Below are 16,082 nucleotides of genomic sequence, written 5' to 3'. Positions count from 1 at the left end.
AAGTTACCACCAACTTCCATATCCTGATTTTCAACTGTGTCTGACCCCTGGTTGGATGCACTGAGAAAATGAGATCCCCATAAAGGGAAATTATTTTCTTTGAAATTGTAGGTAACTGTCTTTCATTCCTCCAATGTTGTTCTTTCCCTTATTCCCTTTTCCCAATTCCTAATCATTAAACATTTTTTCTTGAAGTAACAGGATTTTTTTTCCTCTTGTTGTTTGGCTATTTTATAACACAGTCTATCTTAAAAACTCGGGGGGTTTAGTAACTGTCTTCTCTATCAAATTGCTTAGGTCTGTAGCCATTGGTCTTTCAAAAAGAAATCTCCTGGGACAGCTTTACCCTCCAATAGCAGCAGCAACACAGAAGGAGCAGTATTAAAAAAATCAGAGAACTGCAGCAAGTGGTCAGCAAAACAATGCCATTTGTACCCAGACTTCATTTTTACAGATGGGTGACAAGCTACAACATTGTTATTGCAACTTTCACTTCAGTTTTTCAAACCAATAAAATTGAAGTCCATTTATTCAAATACTACATTTGAACCTTGGCCTAACAAGAGCTGAATATGGTAGCAAAATGTTATATAGATTGTAAGCCAGGTCCTGCAATCTTCACACATCATGGAACCTCTATTATGTCTCTAAATAAATCTATTAAAATTGTATTTCAGAGGTCTAGATATGATTAAAAAGCCGAACATTTTTGCTGAATCTTACCATGCCCACAATTACAAACACAGAATGCCAAATACAAAAAGCAAACAAGAAACCAAACCAACAAAAATCCACAATAACTCTTGTTGACCTACCTGTAAAAACTAGTCAATGTAGGTGGACAATACAATTTATCTTCACCTGGCGTTCCTTAACATTCTTTCACACTCTTGGGAACAGAGTACTTCTGTTCCAGAGCACTAGCTCTTCTGCACTTCCAGCTCACTCAGAGAAAGCAGAAAATAGCTCTGTTCAGAAGAACGTGATCAGTCCTTCCATTTTTTTGTTTACTCCTGGTGAGGCTGATTTTGCATAGTTGACTGGCCTGGCTTGCAAAACTATTTTTTCAGTGAAGATAATTAACATCACTACTTACTCTTTCTACAGTTAATCAGGGAACAAAAAGCAAACTAACAAAAGAAGTGCACGCAGATTATTTTTTAAAACACTAATATACCATCGATATCTCTCAGAACCGAAGTGCCATGTCTTAAAAGCAGAGCATGATCAACCATGGCGCTATTTCGCTTATATCAAAAGGACACACACTTGCTAAGCTAACAGGGACAATACTTTCACAGCATATATCAGAAAACCCGGTTTCATAAGCATAGGAAGTTTCATAAAAAACTGCAGGAGGGTGTGAATTTACTTTGGCTTCACGTAAATGGTTCTTCATTAATATTTTACTCAAACACAAAGACTCCAAGTTTATTATGTAAGCTGTGGATAGCAAACAGCCTTCCTTTACACTGGCTCTGTGACTAAAGAGAAAAGAACTGCATTAGAAAGAAAAAAAAAAGAAGGCAGTCGACATAGTGATGGGTCCCTGAGCGCAAAGGTAATTACCAAAAAGCTTTCTGAACAAAAATATTTAAGCCCATTTTCTGTCTTTTTCAGCCAACTTTTCCTCTGTTTCTAAGGGCAACAGCTAAACATTATTCAATAGTCAGCATTAAACCAGGAAACAATCATATTAAAAATGCAATCTAAGAGACTTCAATTATTTCCCAATTGGATCTTCCAAAAGTTTTCCTAACAACAGGAGGTATTTTTAGGGTATAAAACTAGAATGTCAGGTAAAAGAAATATTATTACAAAGGCCAAAAATATACCTATTAGCATAAAAATATGATGCAACGAGGCTACAGGTCAAATCTGCTCCTGAAACAGCCCTAAATTTATTCTAGCAGAGGCCAGATGAATTCATTTATGCTGCTAGACCTCAATTCTTTCATCCTTGCAACTGACCTGTAATTGTTACCTTCTTAGAACTATTATAGCAGATGTAAAAAAACCCCAAATTATAGCTTGTAGCCGCAGCAAGTATTTCATAATCTCTACCACGTGTCATTTTGCTTTCTGGAACAAACTCTTAAACATAAGGTCCCCACAGTCATCAGGTAGTCACCAACTAGCACAGCTATTAACCATTTATTTAGTTTGCCAGAATTTAAATGGTCATCGTTACACATTTTGTCTCCATGCATAAATCCTACTCTATGAGCATGCATAAGGAAGTATTTGCCATTAAAAGCCCAGAAAAGAAAAAACTATGCAGCCAGAGGTATGGTCCCTTAAGCAGAAGGCTGAAAACTCAGCATTTTAAGGAATATGTTGTCCTTTTTCTCTGTGAACCCTATTCTATTTACGATCCTACAATTACAGAGCACAGAAGCACATTATCAGCGATGTTACCTTCCACGGTTTACAGTGCTTTTCAGTAACATCTAGTACACTTCACCATGTAGAGTGTTCTAGTAATTCTCAGCAGCACACCCGCTGCCTCCCTCGCTAGGACCCGCTCCAGAGGATTCCCAGAATACATACACAGCTGTTTGACCTTTCCTCCTGTCCTCAACACACCTTATCTAATACAACCTAAGAGATGTCATCACCTTACAGTGTTTCTGAATACAAAGTTCTATACTTCCAGTTTGAATATAATACTGCAAACTGCTGCCACAACTCTGTATGTATCTCTCCAGGGGCTGCAAGAAGTATTGCTTTTAACGTAGGACATTACATAGACTCCATGCACAATCTTTTGAAAATAAATTTCATTTGTAGAAAATCACCTCGTTCTGCAACAGGAGTAGCTCTGCTTTACTGTGATTTTTTTTCTGCTTTTGACTGTATCACATCTTTATCATACTCTCTTCTGCTTCTGCCTGGATGAGTCTTGTCTACCGCTTAAAGGCCATTTGGATAAATGCCACCTCCCATATAAATCCTAACATCGAGCTCAAAAGACTCCTCTTTGATAGCAGGCTTAGAAATCCAGTTCTGTTTAGCGAGCTGTGCATCTAGTTAACAGAATGTAGTTATCAAGACGACTGTCAAAGCAGAAGAAATTCTGGAGCTGATCCCAGAAAAAAATTTCATTAACCTTCCTTCCACTTGTCCCTAATACAAGGAACACATACGTATTGTGGCTAACATGATTAGCAGTTTTTCATTAGTAACCCAGACGAGGCTGTGAGAACTTCTGGACCATTCCCAAGTACCCGAGGCATATCACAAGATCTGACTGGGAGATTTTTCTGACCAAAAGATGCCAAAATTATAAGAGACTTTCAAAGTAGCTTGAAAATCATGGATGACAAGAAGGACTTTTTATATGCTTTTCCCAATTTGCTGTTTTTTCCTAACAGGGGCAGTAGGAAGGACCTGAAATTGATTCTGTTGTGGGAACCTCTTAACTTTCTACACCATAGCAGTTGATGTCATGTATCTAGAATGAAGATGTTCAATCTTCTCTATGCAGCTTATAACCACCCACAGCACTACCAACCAAGCTCCACTTTCAGGCTGTCTAGTGGTAGAGCTCCAGACAGCAGCTTCAACACAGCTCAGAACAGACAAGTTCTGACTTTGTGCTTTTTGCAAGCCCTCCATCAACCTCTACATCGAGAAGAAATCCAAACCTCAGAATAGAGAAGAAAATGCACAAGTTTGACTTAAATCAAGACAAGGAAATCTACCACCTACAATCCTGCCACAGACTCCTGTTAATGCGTCCTCAAACCAGTTTGCATGCATGCAGTTCCCAAGTGTATGTTCAGGTAATTACCACTTATTCCTCAAAGCCAGGCAGCTGCCAGAACTGGTTTTAAGAGCCACAGCTAAAGGAGCTGGCTGGGGCCTCAGAGGTCTATTAGCCTAACCTGAACATCAGGGCAAGTCATCCAGTGCACGAGAAAGGTTGAGCCCTACACATTATTCTTTGTTCAGGATCAGAGTAACCCAACACTTGTTTTATTCACCACAGACCTCCCATTTGCCTCACTGGAAGGCTACACCAGCACAGAAGTAGAGCAAAAAGTGGTGAATCTGTCCGCGAGTTTGGCGAGAGGATGAAACCATTAGTCATATGAAAAGGAGAGTTCTGTAACATCTCTCTTCTATATGCTTCATCAAGACACAGAGACTTAAAACTTGCATACTGCACACAGCAATGGCACACAGGTTCTGACCCCCAGTTATTTTCCATCTCCAATCCCACAGCACAGACTTAGCACTTTGCAAGTAAAGAGGTATGAGGAAAGGAGGGTTAACTCCACATGCTGATGAACTAAAGCTGTAAGAAATCTATTTTGCACATTTTACCCAATGCTAAGCATGTGGAAGAAAAGCTCCATTCGCTATGGCCAAAGTTTGCACTTTAAGGAATAGTTTGAAAACACAAGCAGCTGAGGCAACAGTTAAATATCTCTCTTAACTGTTTCCCATGCACTATGTGGGATGTTCTTATCACGCAGCTCAGCACTACCAGTGACAATGGTATTTTTAGCATTTTAGGTTTGCCCAGCATTTAACGTTAGCTGTTTCACTAGCAACTGGAGCAGATTAAATCTGAGTCGCTTGTCCTGAAATACTTCATGGATCAGTTGTAAAGGCCATTTGGGGTACAAGTTTTGGGATCATGCCAGTCACCCATGATTTGCCGATAATCACCTGTGGTGCTGCTGAAGAATGCCAGACCACTGTGCTGTATTAACATCACACAGACTGTGTTATCTTTTATCTTTTGCTCAAGTGATTTAGTAGATCTTAGGGCAGATATGTATGAAAACTTCTGCGCAGCTTTAGGTTCATCGAGGTACCTAATTCTCATTTTTAGAGAACAGGAACAAGAAACATAAATCTGAGTAGGATTTATTCTCTCCTCGTCTCTTTCAAATGTCAATATAGTTAGCCCGATCTTCTCTTACCTTCTCCTTTCCTACCTCTGCTAAGGCTTATTTACACCACCCCCACCCCACCCCCATACAAATAAGCCTTCTTACACACACCTTCATGATAGACACACCTACTCTAGATTCATGAATAAGTTTATTTTGAATTTACATTCTATATTCACAATGTGTGAAAAAAATAGAGGTGCAAGAAACATGCAGCTTTGTTTTCCTTCATGCCAAGGGAGACAGCACAGGTCACTGTGAGAAAGGTTCTACTCAATCAAATGCTAAAGTCTAGAAAAGTCACCTTGAAAATGTTTTAATTCTTTAATCTAATTAAATTATATTCCCCCACACCACCCTGCAGCACATTGTAACTTCTTTCTTTACTCACATTTATACTCGCTAGTCAATAAGTAAAATAAAAGTTGCCCAAAAGCTCCCTCATGCATGTAGTCTGATATAGTAAGCCAGGGCTGAGATACTATGGGCCACTAAACCGCAGGTCAGTAGCCAGCAATGAAGACTTCCACAACAATTGTAGAACCAAGCTGCTCTTAGAACAGTGCCACCCCCTCCCCGAGACGATGTCCCTCAGAAAGGGGGAGTCAGCATCTTTAAGCCAATACTGGTGAATTAGAAAATAAGACTTTTTTTTTTTCACTGATTATTTTTTCTGAAGCTAAAAAAGTAGAATCTATGAGGAAGGGAACAACCATCAAGAGAAGAAAAAGAGTTTTGCTTTGCCTTCTGTTCAGAAACTCCCGGCACAAGTCTCATCTACTGCCTATTTCTTAAGCAAGTGAAATGGGAACAGAAGGAAAAAAATTCATACACCTGAATTTTTGTCCAATGGATTAAATCAGCAATATGTTCAAAACTGGCTAGATCATCTATGGCCCCAAACTTATTCTCAGAATTACTCAAGAAGTAAGCAACAACACTGGACTAAGATCCTACAACACACCCAGTGATGGTGGTGCTCAGCGTGGGCCACCTACCCAGCCTGTGCTGAACTCCCCTCTGCCACAGCCACGCAGCCTCCAGCCCCTGCGCCAACTTGCTCACCTCTATGCAATACTGCTATTTCACTCTAAATGTGGCAGAAGGTTTCTGAAGGCCTGAATTATATTTGAGAAAAATATTTAGGCTGCTAAATCACTCAGGCACTTTCAAAAGATTTACTCAAACTCCCGAATCTAACTGCTCATCTAAGCTTGATTCAGCAAAATTTTAAAATTCTAATTCTAAAATTCTAGCTAAATTGGTGCTAATGCTGACAACACTAAAAATGCTCTTAAACTCATTTAAGGTTAATTTGGTAAGTCACCAACATAAAGGTTTAGCTGACTAAATGTCTTTTATTATATACAGAATTTTACAGAATGGCACTGGCTTAGCTATAATAGTAAAACCCAGTTTATTCAAACTTCTCTAATACTGACAAGCTCGTAACTTTACTTAAGGTAACACTTCTCTAGATAAAAAAAAAAGACACAGAGGAAAATGACACTGAGGAATACAGTTTTTGTTCTAGCACTGAGTTACTTGAATTTTTGAGGATATTCAGAAAAGCGATCATCAGCAGAGAAAGAAAACTCCTATTTCCCTGACTTAATGATCTTCTTTCTTGTAAGGAGTAAACCCTCTTGGATAAGAAATGCTGCTGTGAATAGGTCTAGACTTTACACAGCCATGGGTCACTAATTTAATTAGATTTCAAAGCAGCTATTCTACATTTACGCTGAACACAATACTTCCTGTACCCTCCCTCATACTAAAAGGAATAAAACAATCCCCCAGAAGTTTACACCTCAATGCATGAGGAAACAACAACAAAGTGTGTATATATAATACCTTGAGTTACAGATGGGGTTTATATTGTTCAAGATATTAGGAAAACCTTAACTACCTGCTAAGTTGGTGTTTTTAGCAAGGAAAACAAAAGGTTTTCTCCTTTCTAGTGAGACAGGATTCTGTTTGACCTGCTCTGCTCAGAAAATGACTGCCGTCAGCCAACCTCACTAACTTCCCCTCCTAATTATGAGCTTTTACACGTATTAGAAAAGTAAATCAAGCTTCTCTGTGTGAACAAAAGAAATTTAAAAAAATGGACTCTACTGGTAACAGTGGAAGTCGTTGCCTTCTACAAAAAATAGTAGGTTTTGTAGGGGTTTTCTTGGGGGGTGAAGGGCAGGGTAGAGCGAGCATAGGAGCCCTGCTGTGTATCAGTGTTGGGTCTTGTGAGCTTTTTTCCTCTCAAACAAAAATGGGAGCTGCAGTTTTCACAGGGTTCTTGTATCACATTTGTAACCCTGCATTTCAGATTCTGCAAGGTTACTGATCTCATAATCAGAGCGATCCAAAGCTGCATGGATTAGTTACTTGAGGAAATTGGGGGGTTTGCCCTCACTAAAGGCCATGAGGGAATAACAAGAAACCAAGTTCCTACTCTGTTCCAGCAGCTCATGTAACATTTCAAAGCGTTACAAAAGAGAGGAGCTGTTACTGAAAGTGAAACTATGCTAACAGGATCATTTGCCTCCAGTTTCACCATCTATAAATGACCTGAAAGTACCTATTATTTGACACTATCATACTGCTACACATTTGCACTGTTATTCAGCAACATGTACCTGAAGGAAAAATGCCCTATAACAACTATATGAACAATCTATGCAAATAACTGTGTTTTTATTAACAACAGTCCAACTTCACCCATCTTACTCTGCTGAAGCAGAATACAAACTCAGCCTCGGTCCGGCTGTTACACACAAGCGTACACCCTTTCACACCCTGTTCTACAGGAAAACCAGATGCCAGCTTGTATCATGTATGAAGGTCAGGGGCAGCTGTCAGGCTACAATCAGGGATTCCTTTGGATCCCACCTATAAATGAAACACTTAAGGTGTTGATTCCCTAAACCCACAATACAGTTCCTCTATAGGCAGCCTTACAGGCTGTCTGCACAGCGAGAGAGAGGATTTTGTGGAGCGGATATAATGATGCCAGTGCCAAAATTTCTGGCAAGTCCAGTGTTTGGATTTTGTGAGCAGTGTTCCAGTTACAGCAGTAAAAGGTGAAACACACCATGATCTATTTCTACAGTGCAGTATTTCTAGAAATGTAAAGGCTACTAGGACATAAAAAATTTTGATGCACAAGTGAAGCTGAAATTATAATAGTCTCTTTACTCTCTCATGTTAGCTAGTGGTAATGGCAATGAAATAAAACTGAAACAACTACAGAATGCATAAAAACATCCATTCCTCTTCCTGATCTCGAGTCGTATTTTTTTCTGATCTTATGATAAAACTGCTGGATCACAGTACTTATTTGTCATCCTATAATGGACATGAAAAGTCAGTGTAAGATATCCAGCAATTTGTCATCAAATAAAATGTTTAAATAGAGCTGGTTTATAGCTTCTGATGAATTTCAGTGTATCAGCTTAGATATTTTAAAATCAGTGCAGTAATGAAAAAGCAGACTTTCATGATATGAAAACAGAAAAAAAGTAGTAGATATTTGAATATAATTTAAAAATTGTCAGGACAGAGAGCACTCGTGATGCCCAAAATGTCTAAACTCCAGACCCAAACACATTGCACACTCTCTTGTACACACTAGAAGAAAGGGGATAAATGGAAGTAACAACATTCAAAGGTAAGCTTATTTTAATCTGGTTGTAAACGAAAGCCACAGGGGCAAAATTCCTTGCCCTGCTCCCCCAAAAGCTAGACATCAAAGCACAGAAAGCGAAAGGAGTTTAGTGGGGAAAAAAGAGATCACAGGAGGGAACAATAGTAATGTAAAATGGAGGTGGAAAGAAACTAGATTCCATCTTTCCAAAATCAGAGTTTTTGCTAGTCACAGATGAAAGACACTGATGTCATTAAAAGCCATTTAAGTGAAAGAACAGGAAGGCACAGCTAAGTATAACTAAGGGGTTGACGTAAGTTTGGGGATGGGGTCCCTATCCTATTAGGAACATAGCAAATAAAAAACAATCATGATGTTATTTCCTCAATTATGGCCACTTCTACTGTACAAACTGGTAAGTTGTATGCAACAGCAAGCACCGATGTAACCTTAGTATTAATTAGTAGGACAGAGCCTTCATCCAGTTAACAGGGCAGTATCCCTTGGTACAGGGATATGGCAAGGAAGAAGGGAAAAGATACAAGAAGCCAGAGAAAAAACCCAGCATTGTATTATTTCCAAAGAAAGTACCATCTTGAGACATTTGAGGAAGCCCCCCAAAAGAGCAGCACTGGGGACCTGAAGCACACACATGCAGAGCCTCTTGATACTCAAGTGAGCTGTAGCTGGGACTAGATAAATTGCCAGAGCTGTGATGACAGTGCTGGAGTCAGAGCTGTGGGATTTAACAGGCAGATGAAAGCCATCCATAACACACCCCTCCTTTTACCTGCCCCTATCCCACAGCACTGTGCCTGAACAGTGCCAGCTCAAAAACACATCCACCACATGAGCGCATTCCTGGCTACTTCTATCTACAGTAGTGGCAAACACATATTTTTACTGCCTTTTCTGACTTTTTTTTTTTTAACCACAGAGCTGCGTTATCTCCAGTCTAGCAAAATTCACATGGAGGTGGCTAACTAATTTGAACTGACTGCAGACAAATCGGTACAGGCATTACTGAGTAGCATGGACCAATAGGGACCACCAGAGAGAGGTGAATTTGGTAGCAAATTCTAGTTTGTTCACAACGTATGGAAGAATGCATCAGCAAAGACTCTCAAAGTGAAGCAAGTTAATTAATTAAGCCTACTCAAGTTTTGTGGCTATTTTAAAAATTAATAGGGTTGAGTAAATTAGGGCATGCAGACAAAAAGGCCCACATCCTCGAAAGCACATTGCGGGTATGCTGAGGATTGTCTTTGTTGATCCGGATCTAAATGGATTTCAAAGTCTAATAATGAATCAATGAGCTGAATCCTGTTTTCCAGATTCCTATCTCTCTCTGGGATCTGGCAATTATAATGACCGGGATTCAAAGAGCGTCTTCCACTGCATTATATTAGACCACAGCTCATATTAAAGAACTTCCAACATGTGAAATTATGAGATAGTTGACTCATCACAGCAAGAACCATAAAGCTGAATACTGCTGTTGTCTTTTTTACATACCTATGTTAACAATATGCAAATTACAGCATGAACAGAAAAAGCAAAATAATAAAGCATGGTGGGTGTCAAACTTCATAACCTGCTGTTACCTTCCATCGTATGTCTTTATAAGAGATGCATGGATCACTTTACAGTCAGCAAGAAGTTTGTGATGAACAGAGAAATACTTCTGTCTCCCAAATATCCAATATACTTAAAAGTAAAAAAAAGCTCACACACCTGTTCCTTTACTGCTCCATTCTTCAGACTGTGCCACTTGTATAACCTCAGCTGCAGCATCCCGTACTACCGAATCTTCATTCTGCAGCAGTAGAACCACACATTTCCACATAGCAAGGGTATCAGACAGTCCTATGTTTTTTTATGGAGAAAAATTAGAATTCTATTTCTTACATGCATTCACAGAGCTCTGTTTCCACACCTAAACGCAACAAATGCAGTGAAGCACTGAAACATGGGGCAGGAGAAATGCATTGGCAAGCCACTGGGAAGACAGCTGGCAATATGGTCAAAACATTTTCAACACGTGTGAACTTTATCTAGGGAGTTGACTCAGCTTGGTTTAAACAGTGGGCAACATACAAAAGAACAGATCTCTCTTCATCCAGGTTCAACTTTAAGTCATAGGTGTTCAGAATTTTCTACCATTTCTAGGAATGCAGAATTCCTGTTTGGCAACTGCAAAAGTTTTGCCCCTGGAGATCAACCAACACACTGTGATCATGGATTTGCTGTTGCAATCTGCCTGGAGCTGGGGCTGCCAAACCAAGGTTTGTACAGATACTGCCAGTAGTGCTGGCCACATATGCTATTCCCTGCAGAAATGGCAAACAATCCCACCTCCCAGGGACCTACCCATCATCTACTTCTCCCATATCCACCTCACCCCACCACTCACCCACATGCCCTGCCACGCTTATACCCACTATCTGTTGGAAGTAAGTCAGGTTTAATTCATGGCATAACTATCTGCACACAGGTAAGGCTAATCAGAGATAACTGCCAAGAGGGAGGTGTTCATCTGGTAAACCCCAAACAGGCAGAATCCACGTACCACCCCAGTGGCACTTCACATCTCACAAGCCATACCCCACTTGCAAACCCTTGTGCCATTTAGTGGTGGCACACTCGGGATGACTAGCTGAAGGCCCAAGGCTGTACTCATAGGTTTGCTGCAGTACTTTTCAGCTCTTAGACACCTTCATTAAAGCAATTCACTGGAAGGTCTCTTTTAGAGGCAGCCAGCTGTTAAGATATTACTTTCTGCTGATTACAGAGAACAACGGAGTCAGTGCTTCATTGCTGTGCTGGTTTTCTTCAAGCATGTTATCAACAGGTCTATCAGAGGTTGCACTACAAGGCTAGCCAGACAATTAATTGTATTTCACTGCTTGGCCAAAATTAGTTGCTTGAGGCTTTACTACACAGGCAGAAGAAGCATTCCTGTATTTCATATAATTTCCCTATGTGGGAAAACCATGGACTATAATCATTTCAGAAAGAAGTTGCTTTTTTCTAGCATGACACACACAATAATGTTATACTGGCACAGCTTTGGCAGAATTATTCCCTTCTAGACACAACGGCTAGCTTTCCCACCTAGACAAGTTTCTGCTGTACCTATGAGAGAGATGGAAGTCTTCCAATGGATTTTCCAGAGAGATTTTTTCTGAACCCTCAAACAATATGATGGAGAGATAATGGGGTCATCCAGAATGTACTGGATGGCATTTACCTTCTTCCTCTTAAGAACGTACTTAATGGAAGCTTATGGGAATAACTACAACTCCATTTCATACAACCACAATTTTCTTTAACCTCTACTTGCCACTGTATGTGGTTAAGCAAACTGATGCAGAACAAGGCATGAAAGTCAAAACTGTTTATATGTGCATAATCCCTTTAACTTTAAGGGAATGATTCTGGGTTTATATCACCACAGCTACACACCAGCTCACACCCTTGACTTGCTGAACTTCTCACTGCAATACTGACAGTTTCACAGTTGTGAAGAACCCCACATTGACAATTCTAGGTAGTATGGAGAGTTGGCTCTGCATCTTTCCTCCCTGGTGCAATTTCCAGAGCAAAGAGCTAATTCAGATGGTTTGCCCAGTGAGGCCTTGGGACTTTCATTTCTGGGCTGTTTGGGGAGGATTTGGGTTTTGTTTGTTAGTTTTTCTTTGCTTTGTTAAGATTTTATGCAGGATGCAAACTGCTGTATTTTATTTCAGACCTCCACATCTGCCCAATTGGAAAGCATGGAAACCAGCAACTGTCCTGACAAGATCAAAGAGTTTCCTCTGCTCTCCATCAGCTATGGACCAGATCCAAACCAGGGATGGATGAGAAGCACAGCATTTGGGAGTTTTTCACTCAAATACCTCTACTGTTTTCATTGGATATAAAACTGTAATGTCTGTCCTATGAAGAGCTTTAACTACGTGGTAGAACTCAAGATTCCCAGAGTTGATACTATGAACATTTAATAGTACTATGTCGACTTCATATAATAGATTTAGCATTGATAAATGTTGCCAACATCTCTTAAAAGACACATCTCAAAATAAATGGCTGACTTTTTAAAAACCACTATCTACAGTTTAAGAAATACACCATTCTTCTCATCTAAAAAAAATCTGTATCTAGTCCATATATATGGACTTAAGCTACTCAAACTAAAAACATGTGAATAACTATATTGGAATAAAATACAGAAACTAGAAGTATTTAGAGCTGCCTGTCTTTTTCAGGATGCAAAATATTTTATCGTCTATCACTACCTACTTTTGCATATCTCTTGGCCCTTTAGTCACAAAATCCCCTTATTCTCTGTACACAGAAGGCAAGGAAAAAAAATCTAAAAGAAAAAAACCCAATGTCTCCTGCACAACAGACCACAGAATTTCATTTAGCTTTTCCTCTCAGTCAGTAACGTATTGTTAAATAAGGCTGTGTGGGGTTTTGTTTGTTTGTTTTCTAAAGAGACAGTTTAATGTTAAAAAAATATTATATCTGGGAGGTACAATGTGATCCAATTATTAATTATTCTCATAGTAGAATGTGTCCCTCATTTCTAGACTGAACCCTTTAATGTCAACATTCAGCCACCACAGCTTATTTACACTCACAATGTTAAACTATAAGTATGTCCACATCACCAATAGAGTATTTTAGAAAAGTTCAAGTCAGAGAGCAATGGCAAGCCAGTAAATCAGCAATGTATAGTGGCCTGGAGACATAACAGCATCTCATGTCCCCCTTCTGCAGAGTTATTGCAAGAGGCTCTGCACATGTACTTTTTGTACGAGAGTTTAAGTAAGTCTGTTTTGTAATTAATTCCTATTAAAATTTTTACAAAATCCTGTTTGATGTAATTACATGTTTTGACTGTGGGTACATATATATGTACATGATACATTTTAAGTCATGTATTAATGGGTTTCATCTAAAAAAATCCAGAAAATTCAAACTACTCACCAAGAATGAGCTTCTCGTTGATCAGAAGGAATGACGTTATACTTCTTAGAACTTCAGCTGCTGCTAACAGCATCTCTGTCTGTTGCTCATCTCCACAAAAATAAACTACCAGCTGAACCCATTTTTTCAGGACTGCTGCTGAAATCTGAAGGAACAGAACCTGTGAGAAGTATGCTGTACAATCTGGTGTTACCACTTACCATCACATCAAACTATGGGCTGCCAAAGGGATACTACACATCAGTAATTGCAGGTTATTTTTAAAAGGCAGCAAACTCCACATGTCCATGCAAAAGTTGGCTTACTATGTCACAGATAGTTAAGATGGGAGATTTTCTTTTAGTCAGAGCAGTACTCATAGGCAATTCTCTTGTTCTGTCCCTTCACACCAGGCTCACCAATGATCACACAAGTCAAAGCATATCTTTGTGTCCTCAGTCATTCTAAACACGCAAGCCAAAGACAAATATACTGGACTATAACAAAAAGAAGCATTTATCAGAAGCATCCTACACGTAGACACATACACGTATCTGGAAAAGAGCATATGAACTGTAGTTCAGTCTTAGGTTTTTGTAATGATACAATGCTTGGTAAAGGGGTGAATGCAGCTCCATCTGTCTCTTCTGCAGACACTGGGGATGGAAATTTTTTTTAATAAGACTGCTGAGGTACCTTGGGTTCTGATAGCACATGCATGCAGAGCATGGAAGGAACTTCCATGTTAGCTGATAAACAGAAAAGCTCACTGTCCTAAACCATGAAGAATTAGAAAAAAGAACAGCCAAGAGAAATTTCCTGGTTCAAATAAAATCTTTTGGATTTTAGATGCCATCTTTTGGAAAATATTTAGTCCTCAGATGTATGCTATGAAAACTATTACTTAGTGATAATGGGACAAAGCTTCGACTGTTTCTGATGTGTAGTGACAGCTACTAGATTTTTTTGTGTGGAAAAAAGTAATGTGCATTCCAAGACGTCTGTTGGGAAAGCTGGGCCATAACTGGAAAAAGTCCTAACTTCCATAAGTGACCAAGAAAGACCTGAGATCCCCTGCAAATACCACACTCAGGAGGGTGGCTGGTCAGTCAAGGTGCAGGAACCCCATGCGCGGATTTGATAACAGAAGATGCAAATTGCAGGAGGTGGCACCCAGGCACAGCCAAAAGCAAGTGTGTGCTACAGCTATAAGAAGGAAGCTCCAGAGGAAAAAACAACAAAATAACCCACCAACAAACAGACTGGGACCTCATGCACAGGTCAACAGGAAAAGCAGCACCAGCTCGACCTGGAGATGCTTGAGGTATGTGCAACTGATTTATTTTTTTCTCTCCTTTCTTTCCTTTTTTACTTATTTTTAATTAAATTACTAAATTAATTAAAGGAAGTGAAAAGCAGAACAACAAATAAGGTAAAGAAGAGAACCAATGAAAAAGTGGGTTGAGCTAAAGGGCAGAGAAGCGCAGGAGGACTCACCGAGGGATAAATGAAACCTCGGTCACACTCTGCCTCATTCTGCATGGTACGTGGCCATGTACCTGCACTGCACAAAGGGACAGCACCAGAACATGTCCTACAGATTCTGTAATGGGTTAAAAAAATACGTATCTCCCAAGATATTACAAATTACTCAAAATTTTAACAGACACATGGACAGTCTAGCAAGACAGAACTGGACTTTTACCTTATGGAAAAGAAACAATCCCTTCTACAGAGGCAAATACTGATTGCAAACCCAAATAAAGAATTTAGAAAGAAAACTGATGTACTTGCTCTTTTACAAAGCAGAAAGCACTCTCTGTACTGTTGTCTTAGATCTCCCATGACTTACATGATTAGAGAAAGCTGGTTTAGCATTACTGCAGTTAAGATTATTACAGCATTTTTCATTAATTCCTCTTTGTAAATTAATACAAAACTTCAGAACAATAACATGTTTCACATCTATTTGCGAAACCAGGTTTATATGGTTATTTCAGTGTTTAAAGCTTGAAGTCTTTGCATTTTGCCTTTTTAAATAAAAAGTTAACATCATATTTCATGTTCCCAAGTCTTGTGTGTGAATCTGTAGCTTCCTTTTTTATAATGATACAAGATTATTAGTATACAATACACATAAATTCTGCTGCATATTCTAAAAAACATAACAGCTACATAAGTAAAAAAATCTTCATTTTAAAACATGTCAAGAGAATTTAGTCTATTGTAAAATAACCATTAAGTGCTTTTTGTCTGAAAATGTAAAAAGAAGTAAAATTGTCTAGGACTAAAAGCTGCCTTAACACTGCTCTACACATGCATATGTGACATGACAGACTGACAGTTTCAAATCAAAAGAAACCTGACCCAGTAATTTGTGCTGCTATAAATCTAAATTAAATAGTCTATAAACAGGAATGGAGAACACAGAACCTTGAATTTTACAAGGGTTATTATATTTACACTAGCGTTTGAAAAACAAATTTCAAGAGGAAATTCAATGAGAAACTCCACGCAGAGAACAGGCTGGTGTGCTTAGGCAGTGATTTCAGGCTGAGACTTGG

The 16,082-nt window shown here is 39.2% G+C and overlaps 1 protein-coding gene across 3 annotated transcripts in view; it reads right to left on the bottom strand.

Annotated features, from left to right (window-relative positions):
• THADA (THADA armadillo repeat containing) overlaps positions 1–16,082 on the bottom strand; it is a 162,342-nt gene that overhangs the window by 18,430 nt on the left and 127,830 nt on the right. For 2 of the 3 annotated variants that reach the window (XM_037405051.1, XM_037405053.1), the window contains exons 35-36: positions 13,540–13,684; positions 10,279–10,410 (exon numbers count right to left, since the gene is read on the bottom strand). In XM_037405051.1, the coding sequence (XP_037260948.1) occupies positions 10,279–10,410; positions 13,540–13,684 (277 nt within the window). Of the gene's footprint in view, positions 1–10,278; positions 10,411–13,539; positions 13,685–16,082 lie in introns of those variants that run through there. The other variant, XM_037405054.1, reaches the window with a different exon arrangement.

This window comes from Falco rusticolus, chromosome 12, assembly GCF_015220075.1.
Source record: "Falco rusticolus isolate bFalRus1 chromosome 12, bFalRus1.pri, whole genome shotgun sequence".
In the NCBI taxonomy this organism is placed as follows: domain Eukaryota; kingdom Metazoa; phylum Chordata; class Aves; order Falconiformes; family Falconidae; genus Falco; species Falco rusticolus.
This window is presented reverse-complemented; position numbering and strand designations above follow the sequence as displayed.